Raw genomic sequence first — 12,837 nt, forward strand, 5'->3', positions numbered from 1 at the left:
ACTTACAGCATCTATAAAATCTAAACTTCATAGAAATCTCCAACTTGCACTTCAAATCTACACTACCATAAATTCTAATTTAAAACAGTGTAACCATAAGTAGCTTATATTGATGCTCTTTCAATGTGTATTTATGTCCTTATGTCTTTATGTATTTGTGTACATATATGTGTGTATGTGTACATATTGGTACACATATGTTGTGTCTCAATAAAAAAAATTAAAATAATAATAAAAAAAACATTCTAATGAAGCACAACAACTGCAAATCGAATCATCATCCATGTGGGGAAGAATGATTTTTGTAAAGAGCAGTCAGAACTCCTTAAGAGGGATTTCACTGAACTCCTTGAGACACTTTGCAGACTTAAATTTCAGTCCTTCATCAGTGGAGCACTCCCAACGAGGGGAACTAACATGTTTTCACAGTCACTGGGCTTAATGCATCGCTACAAAGAACCTGCAACATAAAAGTAATGAATTTCATCAAAAACTTCAATCTTTTCTGGGGCCACAGACAACTGTTTAACCCTTTGGGGTCTGAGGGTGTTTTTGGGCCCTGGAGAAGTTTTCACGTCCCCTGACATTGGTGCTTTTTTCTTACAAATATGTTAATGGCTAAAGTCTGATCAGCACAAACTGACCTACAGTATGTAATCAGCATGTATGTAAAAATTTGTATTTCTGAGAAAATAAGGTTTATGTGTGGTTAGTGAAAAATATGGCACTATATGGAGAGAAATCCTAAAATGTTTTCCTCAGAAAACATAATTTCTATACGACTGACGAAAGAAAGGCATGAAGATACTGGATGGAGTACATTATCTGTAAATTTTTGTTATAGAAACAAACTTCTCCCTTAAATTGCTTGGTGTGTGAGTGATGCAGATCTACATTAATGTGTGTTTGTGTGTTTATAGTGTGGTTCATGGAGGAGACATCATGATGACAGCAAGACTACGAAAGTGTAGGTCTACAAACACACATGCAAAAAACATGTTTTTTATTTTATTTTATTTTTTGCAGTACTAACTGTATTTTGGCATCCTCTTACCCTAACCCCCTCACCTAAACCTACCCCTCACACAACATTTTCTGTAGGATTTATTAGCTTTTTTTTCTCATGGGAACCTAAAATATAGGTTTTGTAAAGACCAGTCAGAACTCTTTAAGAGGGATTTCATTGAACTCCTTGAAACACTTTGAAGACTTAAATTTCAGTCGTTCATCAGTGTCCAAACACTCGTCTCATTCTGTCTGATGACAACAGGAAGATCACACATGTGGAAGAACATCAGTCGTATCCTGATCATCCAGAGAGATTTGATGTTCCTCAGGTTCTGTGTGTTGAGAGTCTGACTGGACGCTGTTACTGGGAGACTGAATGGAGCTGATGGGTTTGATGGGTTAAAGTATCTGTGACATATAAAGGAATCAACAGGAAAGGAGTGAGAGAGTTTGGATCTAATGACAAATCCTGGAGTCTGTACTGCTCTATTGACAGATTGACTGTCTGGCACAATAATAACTACACTGATTTACCTCTCATCTATTCGTCTGCTAATAGAGTAGGAGTGTATGTGGATGTGTCGACCGGCTCTCTGTCCTTCTACAGCGTCTCTGACACACACACACTCACACACTTACACACATTCAACACCACATTCACTGAACCCCTCTATGCTGGATTCAGGGTTGACTATGATTCTTCAGTTTTCTCTGTGTCAGATAAAACAACAGATATACACACTTGTAAATCCTCTTTCTGGTGTTCACTTGCACACAAACATAATTACATTTGTATTCATTTTGCATTCATAATTGTTTCTGTTGTCTTTTTTAGAAGTTAATAATCTGGATCAACATTGTTGATTTAACACTCAGTTCACTAAATGAATAGTGTACAAACACTCACAGTATCGCTGCTGAACACAGTTGATCTGACTGTAATTCCAGTCTTTCAGGAGCTTCAGAGCTTCAATCTGCTGCTTGATCACTAGAAAATCTTCATCAGCATCTTCTTCTGAAATGATTGTCTTTTTTTTTTTTTGCTGTCCAGCAGCCTCTGAGCCTCAGTTCTCACTGAAATATCATGAGTAAATAACGTTCCTTTTATTGTCTGCTTAGTTTCATCTTCAAAAATATGCATTAGTATAGTGCTTTATGTCATGTATTTTGTATGATTGTGCTACCTGTACCTGTGTGATGTCATTAGCAGTCGATTTCAGCAAAGAGTCTGAATCCTGTTCTTATAGCTCTGGTGTCTGTGTCATCTCTGGGTACTCTGGGTTCAGGCCAAAATTCCGAGCTTAGAGTCCTCCCCAGCATGCCAAAATACACGTAACCTTTACTCTGTTCATTATTTGTAAGTCTGAACTTGTGAAGGCAAAGATGTCACTACAACAACCACCATCAAAGCTGTCTCTTCAAGGCAACTTGGCAGACAATTGGATGGTATGGCTTCAGAAATTGTACCTCATTGCCAGCAGTGTGGCAGAGAAACTGTGCAGTATGCTATCCTTCTTCATATTGTGGGGGATGAAGTCATTGAAGTGTACAAAGCATTTCAGTTCACAGTAGGGATGCAACGATACCATTTTTTCAAAACCAATCCGATCCGATACCAAAAATTCTGAGTATCGGCCGATACCGATACCAGGCCGATATCAGTGGGGGTATTTCCATTTATTAAGCATTTAATCACATCCTTTATTTAATCACAAATCCCATATTTTTTATATCTTACATTTAATTGGTCAATAACCAATAAAAGGGAAAGGAAAGTTAACAAAATAATTATCTATTTTTCAGAATAAATAATGTTCAGCAGCTTTTCATATATTGGTCAGACATAACGAATAGAAATTACAAATTACAAACTAAAATAAATAATTTTATATAAAGGCCAAATTTGATCATATAATACAATTTTAAGAGGTCGTTATCTGTCATCCAATCACTTAAATAAATCTTAAGTATGAACTTTTTTTTCAAAATAAATCGAAATGAAAAACAGTTTGTTCTAGTCACAAATGCGTAATGCATCGGATGGCTTCACATTATTTTAAAAGGAATGAAAATCTGCACAATATGGAAAGCATTTCCAAATGTTATTTTAGCATGACAAGAGTTAATGACTAAAACTTTAAAATTAATTAAACTAAACTTATATGAACGTAAAAATATATTTTTAAATAATAATAATAATAGCCTAATAATAATAATAATAATAATAATCTTATACAATAAAACAAAAATATTGTCAAAAGTGTGTGCATAGACTTTTAGCCCACCTGTCTTTGTACTGTGGGTCAAGTAAAGTGGCAACCAGGTAAAGCGGTTCATCTTCGATTGTAACCAAATCTCGTGTTGACTTCTTGTAGTAGTGTACTTTTCAATGTTTTAATCCCTGTGTCTTAGTGCTGTAATCGAGCCTTAAGAGTTGGACCCGACAATGCCCGAGCCCGACAAGTACATTTTGATTGACAGCTTTTTAAATGCCTGAACCCGTTTACAGCCCGACATTATTCAAATGTGCACAAGCACACAGCTCTTTTGCCTTTTGTCAAGAATGAGTCATTTATACATGTTTTAACATAATTGATTCATGACTAACATAGGCTACAGGCCACTTGGAAGTTGGAACAAATAAATAAAATAAGTCCTCTGTAACATCGTAACATCTCAACACTCTAAATAGGCCTAGGCATACACTAGACCAATGAGCCAATAAAAATGGGTCTTTCTTAAGAAATTAAATTAAGATAAATTGTAAATTAAGCAATAACGAAATTAAGATAAAGGCTCCGCGGGATTTGCTTTGCTACTTCTCTCCACAATCCGGCCTCAATGCGACAGTGAATAGCAGCTGAAATGTAATAAAAGAATAATGCCAACATTAGCCTATATACTACATTATGCATTTAAGACTCAATATTTAATTTGAAAAACCTTTACTCACCAAGATTAGGCTACATGTTTTTGTGTTGGAAATGTATTGAATCACAGGTAGATGCTTCAGCGCGGTCCTGTGCTCACTGATGGTGCGTCCAGCAGCACTGAACACCCTTGTACTGCTGCTGCTACTGGCCGGGATGCATAGTACTGATCTGGCTAATTTTGCAAGTTTTGTCAAATTTGCCAAAATGTAATCGCCAGAGGCAAGCCTCTGTTTCACCTCCTCAACATCCATTTTCACATTTTTCTCCCGCTAATCGAAATGCATCACATGACCACTCATTTACCATGCAAGCCGGAGCGCAAGCCCGTGCTTATGTAAAATGATATAAATTAAGCCCGAACCCGTACCGCGCTGAGGTAGACTTTGCATGTAAAAGGTTCCCTCTGAACTTGCCTGTCACACTCACATGTGGCTGTGTAAGCAGCGCAACATATTTTAAATTTATTTTATTTGTAAGGCAATGTTTTAAAATAAATAATTGTGTTCTTATATGAATTATTATAGTTTTTACAGTAGACTATTATTTTTTGCTATTCATTTAATCAAACTCTGGTAACGGTATCGAATTTGGATTGGTCACGCATCAACAATATCTGATCCATTCAAAAAGCTTGGATCAGCGTCGATACCGATCCAGAGTATCAGATCGATGCGACCCTAGTTCACAGAGCAAGAAATTAATAAAATTGAGGAACTAAAAAATAAATTTAAAGAATATTGCAATCCCAGAAAAATATGAAAAGGAAAGGACGTGACGTGTGGCCAATTATGGTGACCCATACTCGGAATTTGTGCTCTGCATTTAACACATCCAAGTGCACACACACAGTAGTGAGTAGTGAACAAACACACACACACACACCGTAAACACACACTCGGAGCAGTGGACAGCCATATTGCTATCGCTGCGGCGCCCGGGAAGCAGTTGGGGGTTTGGTGCCTTGTTCAAGGGACTCACCTCAGTCGTGGTATTGAGCGCTGGTTATTCACTCCCCCCACCTTCAATCCCTGCCGAACCTTTTGATTACAAGCCCGACTCCCTAACCATTAGGCCATGGCTGCCCCAAGAATTCCCGTAGGGGGCACCCAGATGCAATATATTTGTGATATGTTTTTCATGAGAGCACAAGGGTCAGGAGAAACAATTGTTGCATACGTCACAGAAATTTAGGGATGGTGAGAAGAATATATGAAATAAAGGCTGAAGATGACCCCTTGGAAGACGTGTTTTCTGGCTGTGGTTGATGACCAATTGAGCATCACATTAAAGCATTAGACTCCAGTGTGTGACCAGTGATTCATCCACCATGAAAGGTTCCTGTAGCCCTCAAGGACAAAATAGTTGAAGAGCTACTCAAGATGGAAAGTATGGGAGTAATAGCAAAGCAAACAGAACCAAGAGACTGGGTGAACAGTATGGTAACAGTAGTGAAACCGAACAAGATTCGTATATGTATGTAAATCCATCTGACGTATTTCTTTAAATTGAGCCTTTCTTTCTGGCTACTTTGTATAGGTTTCTATGTAAGTACTGGCACTTCTGATTGGGCTGAGGCTGGAATTTAGCGAGTTTGAGGTAAAAGTATTTGATGGACATATAATATGTGTCAGGAGCATTCACTCACTATCATTATCTCATTTTTGACTGAGATGGCGTTTAGCTGGGTTTGCATCTGAACTCTTCATATATATTTGAACTATATGTGTGTGTGGTGTGTGTGTGTGTGTATGTAAGTTTTTTTTTTCCTTTTTCTTTTGCTTTATCCCATTAAATTTCTTACACTTATTTAATTTAATTTGTTTGAATAAAAGGACCCCTGTATTTCTGAAAACATTTTTTTTTCCATAAAAAAATCAGCCCTTCTTTCCATTCCAGTAGTCACAACTTGCAATAAAGATTTGTGATTTGAGTTGGAATTCACGGGAAATGTCTGCCACATCTGTGAACCTGTGGGGGAAAAAAGGAAAGAAAGAAAGAAAGAAAGAAAGAAAGAAAGCTTTTCAAAAGTCAGTTGACACAATTTATTAACAAAAACAACATCACTTTTTCAAACACTGGAAGCACCACAATCCATCGACACCTGCTGGTCAAAACCGAGTAAATATAATGAGAACTCAGGTCATATGTGTGTAATATACAGAATTTTCAAACTAATAGCAAATGTTTTAATGAACATGTAATCTATACAAATGATCTGGAAACAATTAAATACCATTACATTTGATGGTTCTGTCAAATGTGTGTTCTTTTATTAATGTTTAGTGGTTGTTTTGTGTGTTATTAGGCAGGGGTAGATAAATTAGAAATAAATATCATTCTACTTTTTAGTTATACACACATTAAGTATTACGATTAATTAATTTCACATAAAACTGACCTGAATCAACCTTGTTCATAGAAGAGCTTACAAGCACAATGTGAAAATAGAGAGCCATGAATACAGACTCTATTATCATCAGACTGGCTGTTCAGATATTAAGATACAATGTTTTCTCTGAGTAACTCTATATACTGCATTTATGGTACAGCAATGAAATATGAATATATTAATATTAGTAATGGTAATACTGCACATCAGAAGTGAAACTGAAAGTATGTGTGTGATTGTTGTTATGCCGGTTTAGCTAAATGGACAATCTAGGAAACCAGAAAAATCCCTACTTTTTTTCTGTAATTCAGATCAGATGATTGGGAAGAAAAATTTCGTATTTAACCTTTAATTAACCATATTAATGTATGTATATGTATGTATGTATTTATTTATTTATTTTACATAATGTGTAGTATAATGTACTTTTTGTTAAAAAAAAATCAAGTTGATGGAAAGTCCCGATGAATATTCTAAATCACGTGTATGTGTGTTTGAGTAGGAAGGTGCTGCTTGAAGTGAAGTTTCTGTTTCTCTTCTTTTTCTGATCAGAGAGATATGAGCTTTTATATGAATAAACCGAAAGAGCCGATATGAGAAGAGAGACGAGGAGCTGACAGCGGCGCTGAGACTGAAGTAAGACATGAACCTGCCTGAAAACACTCGCAGGAGCCGTCCTGTGCTGTTATATGATCTGTGTGTGTGTGTGTGTTGACAGAGTGAGATGGACGTGCGGATCCCTGTAGACGAGGAGCTCAATGAGTCTGAAGAGGAGCCGGTGACAGGTCTGTCTGCGTCTGAGTTCACCTGTCACTGCTGCTACCAGGTGCTGGTCGACCCAACCACGCTCACCTGCGGACACAGCTTCTGCAGACACTGCCTGGCCAACTGGTGGGCGTCCGCTCTGCCCCGCGTCCGCACCGACTGCCCAGAATGCCGAGCGGTGTGGACAGACTTTCCCAAAGTCAACATCCTGCTCCGGTGAGAGATGAGACATGTAGATATCATTACAGTTACTGTTACAGCTATTATAGTTATTGTTATAGTTTAGTTTGTGGTGTGAATGGGCTTTAAAGAGGTCATGACCTGAGAGACCAAAATTCCTTTGATCTTTTGACAAATAAGAGGTCATTGTACTATAAAAACATCCTGTAAGTTTCAGAATTCAAAACTTTGTTGTTTGTCTAAAAACAGCTTATATTGAAACCAGTCTGCCAAAACCACAGCTTGTGGAATGTGTTATTCTGGTGTAATAGTGTTATTATCCCAACCCACCGATTCTACATACCTGTCTGTTTAGCCCCGCCCACTGACTCAAGATCGCTGCCTGTTTAGCCCCGCCCACAGATTCTACATAGCTGTCTGTTTAGCCCCGCCCACCGACTTGACATCGCTGCCTGTTTAGCTCTGCCTATTGATTCTACAATTCTTCAGTTCAGATACCTGCATGTCCAAACAGTTACTGACAGAGTTAAGTTTGGCGTGACGTTCATATTCTCAATCAGACGCACAATGAAACAGCCTGTGTGTGTTTGTCAGGGATACGGTGGAGAAGCTGTTTCCCGCTGAAGTGAGCCGACGGAAACAGGCCATCCTGAGCGATCCATGGTTCTGTCGTGTTCTCCAGGCCTTCCAGCAGCACGGGAGGAGACAGGCCCCTCACGCAGCTCCGCCACAGAACCCACGGCCGATCAACATTGGAGAGTTTTACTCTGGAGTGGTTACAGCGCTGACTTTCATGGCCGTGAGTGACACACACACAAACACACCTGCTGAAGATGAGCTGCTGCACTGCATTGTTGCTCTGTGTGTGTGTGTAGATGGTGGTGTTATTGTACCGTGGGTTCAGTAATGACTCCAGTCATGAGGTGCTGCTCAGTAAACCGCTCAGCAGGTGGAACACTGATGATGTCACTCTGTGGGTGGAGCATCTTGGTGTCTGGACCAATCAGTATCAAGAAACATTCCGTATGGAGAAGATCAATGGCAGGTAAAAAAAACACACACACACACACACAGAGCATCTCTCAGTCCTGGAGCACCACACATTCATCAGTGAACTGTGATGTGTGTGTGTGTGTGTGTGTGTGTGTGTGTGTGTGTCAGGTTATTGTCTGCTCTCAGCAATGAAGATTTGTCTGTGGCTCCATTCAGCATCGAAAATCAGTCTCACAGACAGATCATCCTGGAAGAGCTGCACAGACTCAAAGGAACCAGAGTCTCACTGAACTTCTGGCAGTACAAGGTGAGTGTGTGTGTGTCAGGGTTTGTACAGTCATAAAAAAAACCTAGAAAAAAAAAAAAAAAAATTGTATAACAGAATAAGTTTGATCAGGTCCTGAATTTTGGTGTGGGATTGCACATATTTTGCATAGTTTGACTAATTTCCGCAACTTTCAGTTGTAAGCAGTTGAGAAACTCATGTGTATCAGTACTGGATTCATTCATGGTCTTGTCACAACAGCCCAAATCTGTGCCGTCTGTCATTAATGTTAATCAAACAACAAAAGACAGAAAATCACTCACTGCTCTAGACTATATAATCTTTGTAACTTTAATCTATTTTTCAGTTCTTTCAATCTTCGTATATTTTTGTACCTGAATATGATAGATGAAAATTCAGGTCATGAGTTTAACTGATAATAAACATTCAGTGATGTGATGATGTTCACTGGCTCAGTTGCAGCTTGCACCTATTATTATTACAAATATTAAGCAAAAAAGCAGCATTAATAGTAAATTTAAAATGATTTTTTATTCTTATTGTAAAATAATGGAACATTAGGCCATGAATATTGTCGTAGAAATGTATTGAGAAAAATGTGTACGAACCCTGGTGTGTGTGTTTCAGCACACAGAAAGTTTAAATCACGTTTCTCTCAGATCTGTCAGGAGTCTCTGTATGTTCTGCATGTGTGTTGACCACAGTGACGCTGTTAATCATCATGTGTGTCTGCAGGATCTGTATTTAGGGAAGACTTTGTTCCTGCTGATCAGTCTGAGGAACTTCCCGCGTCTGACGCTGCTCTACCTGTTCCTGTTCAACTATGAAGATGTGTTTCTGCCTTTCATTCACACTTGCTGCCCGGCGACACCAGACGCTCCCACTGACACGCCGCTGGTAAAACTGGATATAAAACACTTAAATATTTGCATGTATATGCATATTTTTGCAACAAACTTAAATATGTTGTTTCTATAGATATAATCAACCACTTTGAATAGTTTCATATTTCTACAGCATTTTTAATTTGATTGTCATTCACAAAGCTACATGGGCTTGAAGTTCACTCTTCTTTCTTTCACATCTTTTCATCTGATTTTTAAACACTTTCTCTTCCAATCAGATGTTGTGATTCTCCTTGTGTCGGTTGGTTTGTTTCATGGCTTATAACACTATAACGGGCTTTTGAATAAATCTCTCGGGGAAAATTACTAACAAAACCAATGCCGCTGTGAAAGTGGGCGGGCACTAATGCACCCTGTGCTGCCACAGCAGGATTGGCCGGGCTGGTGTCAGTGGGCGGAGTTTCTGCTGATGTACTTCCTGTTGCCCTATCAGCGGCAGGAATCATCATTGTTCACGCCATGTTACTGACAGTGCTGGACGTGTGTTTCTACTGGACGCTGTGGAAGAGAGGACAGAGATGAGGTACACACACACACACACACACACAATTGATTCTTCATGTGAGGATTTTAACACATATATTGAGTCTGACATTGAACCTGTGTGATTTCTGTGTGTATGTTGTGATTCCAGGACGCTTCCCAAGTTATTTTGGCTTCAGATGTTTGCAGTGTTGTTCAACACATCTGTGTTTGTGCTGCCGTGGCCGCTGGTGCCTCTGTTCATCATTAATATTGAGATCTACGTCCAGCTGTACGTCTGCCCCTTCATCAGTGCAGTGCTGGTCAAACGAACACTCCTGCCTAAAGACACACAGCACAGGCCCTGATACACACACTTTTATCATGTTTGTTAAGTGATTTACATTGCATTCATGCCACACATTTGATCAGTTCATGTATTTTCTGGGAATCAAACCCATGACCTTGACGTTGCGAGCACTGAGATGGACCGTTTGAGCTACAGGAACGCTACAAACATCTGTGTCTTGGTCATGCTGGGACTTTACATTCACAATCACCTCTCTGCTTTTATATTATAATCAGTTTTATAGTAGTATTGTCAGTTTCTGACATTTTTCAGTTTCATGCATTTAAGTGTGTAAAGAATTAGTTCTATAATCTGATTTTGTGACTGTGATAAATGTAAAAAATATTTATATCTATTTTATTAATCTTGTAAAATATATTTTTAATAAAAAATAGGTTGTATTAGATGAATCTCAGTTTAAAATAAAAATTTGACGACAAATGTGCACTGCAATAATAAACGCCGTTGCTACAGATATTAATATAAAAGTTACACATATGCATTTTAAAGCTTATTATATTTACTTGAATTGAAAGCTTAATAGTAACTGTCATTGCTCCCATATAAAGTTTTCAGACCTAGATCTTCATTAATATTATACACAAAAAACTACAACTGAAAACGAAAACTGAAATGTGACTGGCAGCAGGTAAAAATGTAAAAAAGTCAAAAATAATTAAATGAATAAATGGCCAGGAAACTAAATGAAGGTGTAAGAACCTCCATACAAACAGCTGTAAAAAGTAATAATATTTTGTCCATCAATAATATTTCTCTGAAGGAGTATTGTTATTTATGTACTGTCATTTGGCGCCGGGGGTGTGGCTTTATTGTGTCAGGGAGTGTCGCTGTGCTTATTGCTGACTGGTACAATATTTTTTTCACGTCAGCTAACCAGAACAAAACCTTTACTAGGCAATCAACTCTCCCGGATAACTACTTAAACCTGCTGAGTGAGTGTTCAGTAACTGCGTCATTCTGTGATAAGGATCCAGAATCTGTGATCAGATCACATAAGGAAGTTATTTCAAACACTTGACTGATGTTGTGAATTAATGACAAGTTTTATAACTGTTTTTATAACTCTTTTATTGGGCAACAGGTTTAGAAAGGCTTGTCATGTCATGTCATTAGAAAAGAAGATGCTCTGTGTTTGTTGATTTTTCAAATATAAGCGGGGAAGAGTTTCCTCATTTCAGCACATGAAATCACAGGCACACATACAGCAAATTCTGAGAAGAAAAAAAAAAATCAAGTTATTTAAATGCAAAACCGAAAACCACAATTCAAAAGCACATATTGAACCGTGGATGTTGTACCAAATGGTTCAATATTATATTGAGTATTGTGACATCCCTACTTAATATTATATTTTGTCTGATGAACAGCTGTAATAAAAGAACATTTGTGATTTAATCATGAATATCAATCCCTGATATGAACTGATGACATTATGAATAATCAGAAAAATGAAACTCAGAGGCTACTTCACTTACAATAAAAGTTTATTTTTGTGTCTGCGCTGATTTAACACTTCACTAAATGAATAGTGTACAAACACTCACAGTATCGCTGCTGAACACAGTTGATCTGACTGTAATTCCAGTCTTTCAGGAGCTTCAGAGCTTCAATCTGCTGCTTGATCACTAGAAAATCTTCATCAGCATCTTCTTCTGAAATGATTGTGTTTTCTGCTTTATTATGTCTCCAGCAGCACAACAGCTTTATATGACAGGAGCGACACAGCAGCATCTGACACTCAGCTCAGATAGCTCTAGTAAATAATATTAATTTTACTGTCTGCTTATTTTCATATTTACAAAAATGTACATTAATATTGTGCTTATATACACTGATATACAACCAGAAACTAGTCATTTGGCATATTATAAGGCCCTAAAAGCTACAAAGAGAATCAGTATTTCTCTAACAGAATTGTTGTGCATTTAAAATTGATTCTGTACAAAGAAAATAATCATTTCTGTTTGTAGTGTGCATGAGTTTGAGAGTTGGAGTCTGTAGATCTGAATTTGTCTGATACTCCCATGATGATCAGCTGCTGGTTTTCTTCATCTCAGACTCTTCTGAAAGCTTCAGGACTTCAGCTCAGTGCTGATCACTTATCTCCTCTGCTCTTTGAGAGGTTTTAAACACATTTCACATTGTCACATTTATTTTGCAGTTAAAATAGATTCTCAGTGCCCCTGCTGTGTTAGTCTTATAAAAACATTCAGTCTGTGAGTTTATATAGGGTTATGAATGTTATGTCTGTTTTCACAGGTAAAGCTTCAACCTAGTCCCAGACTAAAATTCATATCTGAGCCGTTATAACAGATAGCAATTTGCACTGAGACAACTTAAAATATGTCAGTGCCACTGATTTGTATCAAGATGCACACCAGTAATGTTTTCCCCCCTAAGGCACATTTTTTTAAAACCAAAAAATTCTCCAAATGTCCTGATTTAACTAATACTGGCTTAATCTAAGAGCTGTAAACCAGGCCCTAATGTCATACTGATATTAATTACAAAAGGAGTCTGACAGGAATATAAACAACAACAACAAC

The 12,837-nt window shown here is 37.8% G+C and overlaps 1 protein-coding gene across 1 annotated transcript; it reads left to right on the top strand.

Annotated features, from left to right (window-relative positions):
- The first annotated feature begins 6,882 nt into the window (after positions 1-6,882).
- Positions 6,883-10,289, top strand: LOC127160855 (bifunctional apoptosis regulator). Its single transcript, XM_051103528.1, has 8 exons — positions 6,883-6,966; positions 7,049-7,311; positions 7,870-8,074; positions 8,151-8,320; positions 8,437-8,575; positions 9,290-9,451; positions 9,827-9,909; positions 10,094-10,289. Exons 2-8 carry the CDS (start codon positions 7,055-7,057, stop codon positions 10,287-10,289), a joined length of 1,212 nt encoding a protein of 403 aa, XP_050959485.1. The 5' UTR covers positions 6,883-6,966; positions 7,049-7,054.
- The last annotated feature ends 2,548 nt before the right edge of the window (positions 10,290-12,837 follow it).

The sequence above is a fragment of the Labeo rohita genome, chromosome 1, assembly GCF_022985175.1.
Source record: "Labeo rohita strain BAU-BD-2019 chromosome 1, IGBB_LRoh.1.0, whole genome shotgun sequence".
Lineage (NCBI taxonomy): Eukaryota > Metazoa > Chordata > Actinopteri > Cypriniformes > Cyprinidae > Labeo > Labeo rohita.

Coding starts and splice junctions, on each gene's coding strand:
- LOC127160855 (XM_051103528.1), top strand. CDS start 7,055: ATGGACGTGCGGATCCCTGTAGACGAGGAGCTCAATGAGTCTGAAGAG. Junction 8,075..8,150: donor CAGCGCTGACTTTCATGGCC/GTGAGTGACACA, acceptor GTGTGTGTGTAG/ATGGTGGTGTTATTGTACCG. Junction 8,321..8,436: donor ATGGAGAAGATCAATGGCAG/GTAAAAAAAACA, acceptor TGTGTGTGTCAG/GTTATTGTCTGCTCTCAGCA.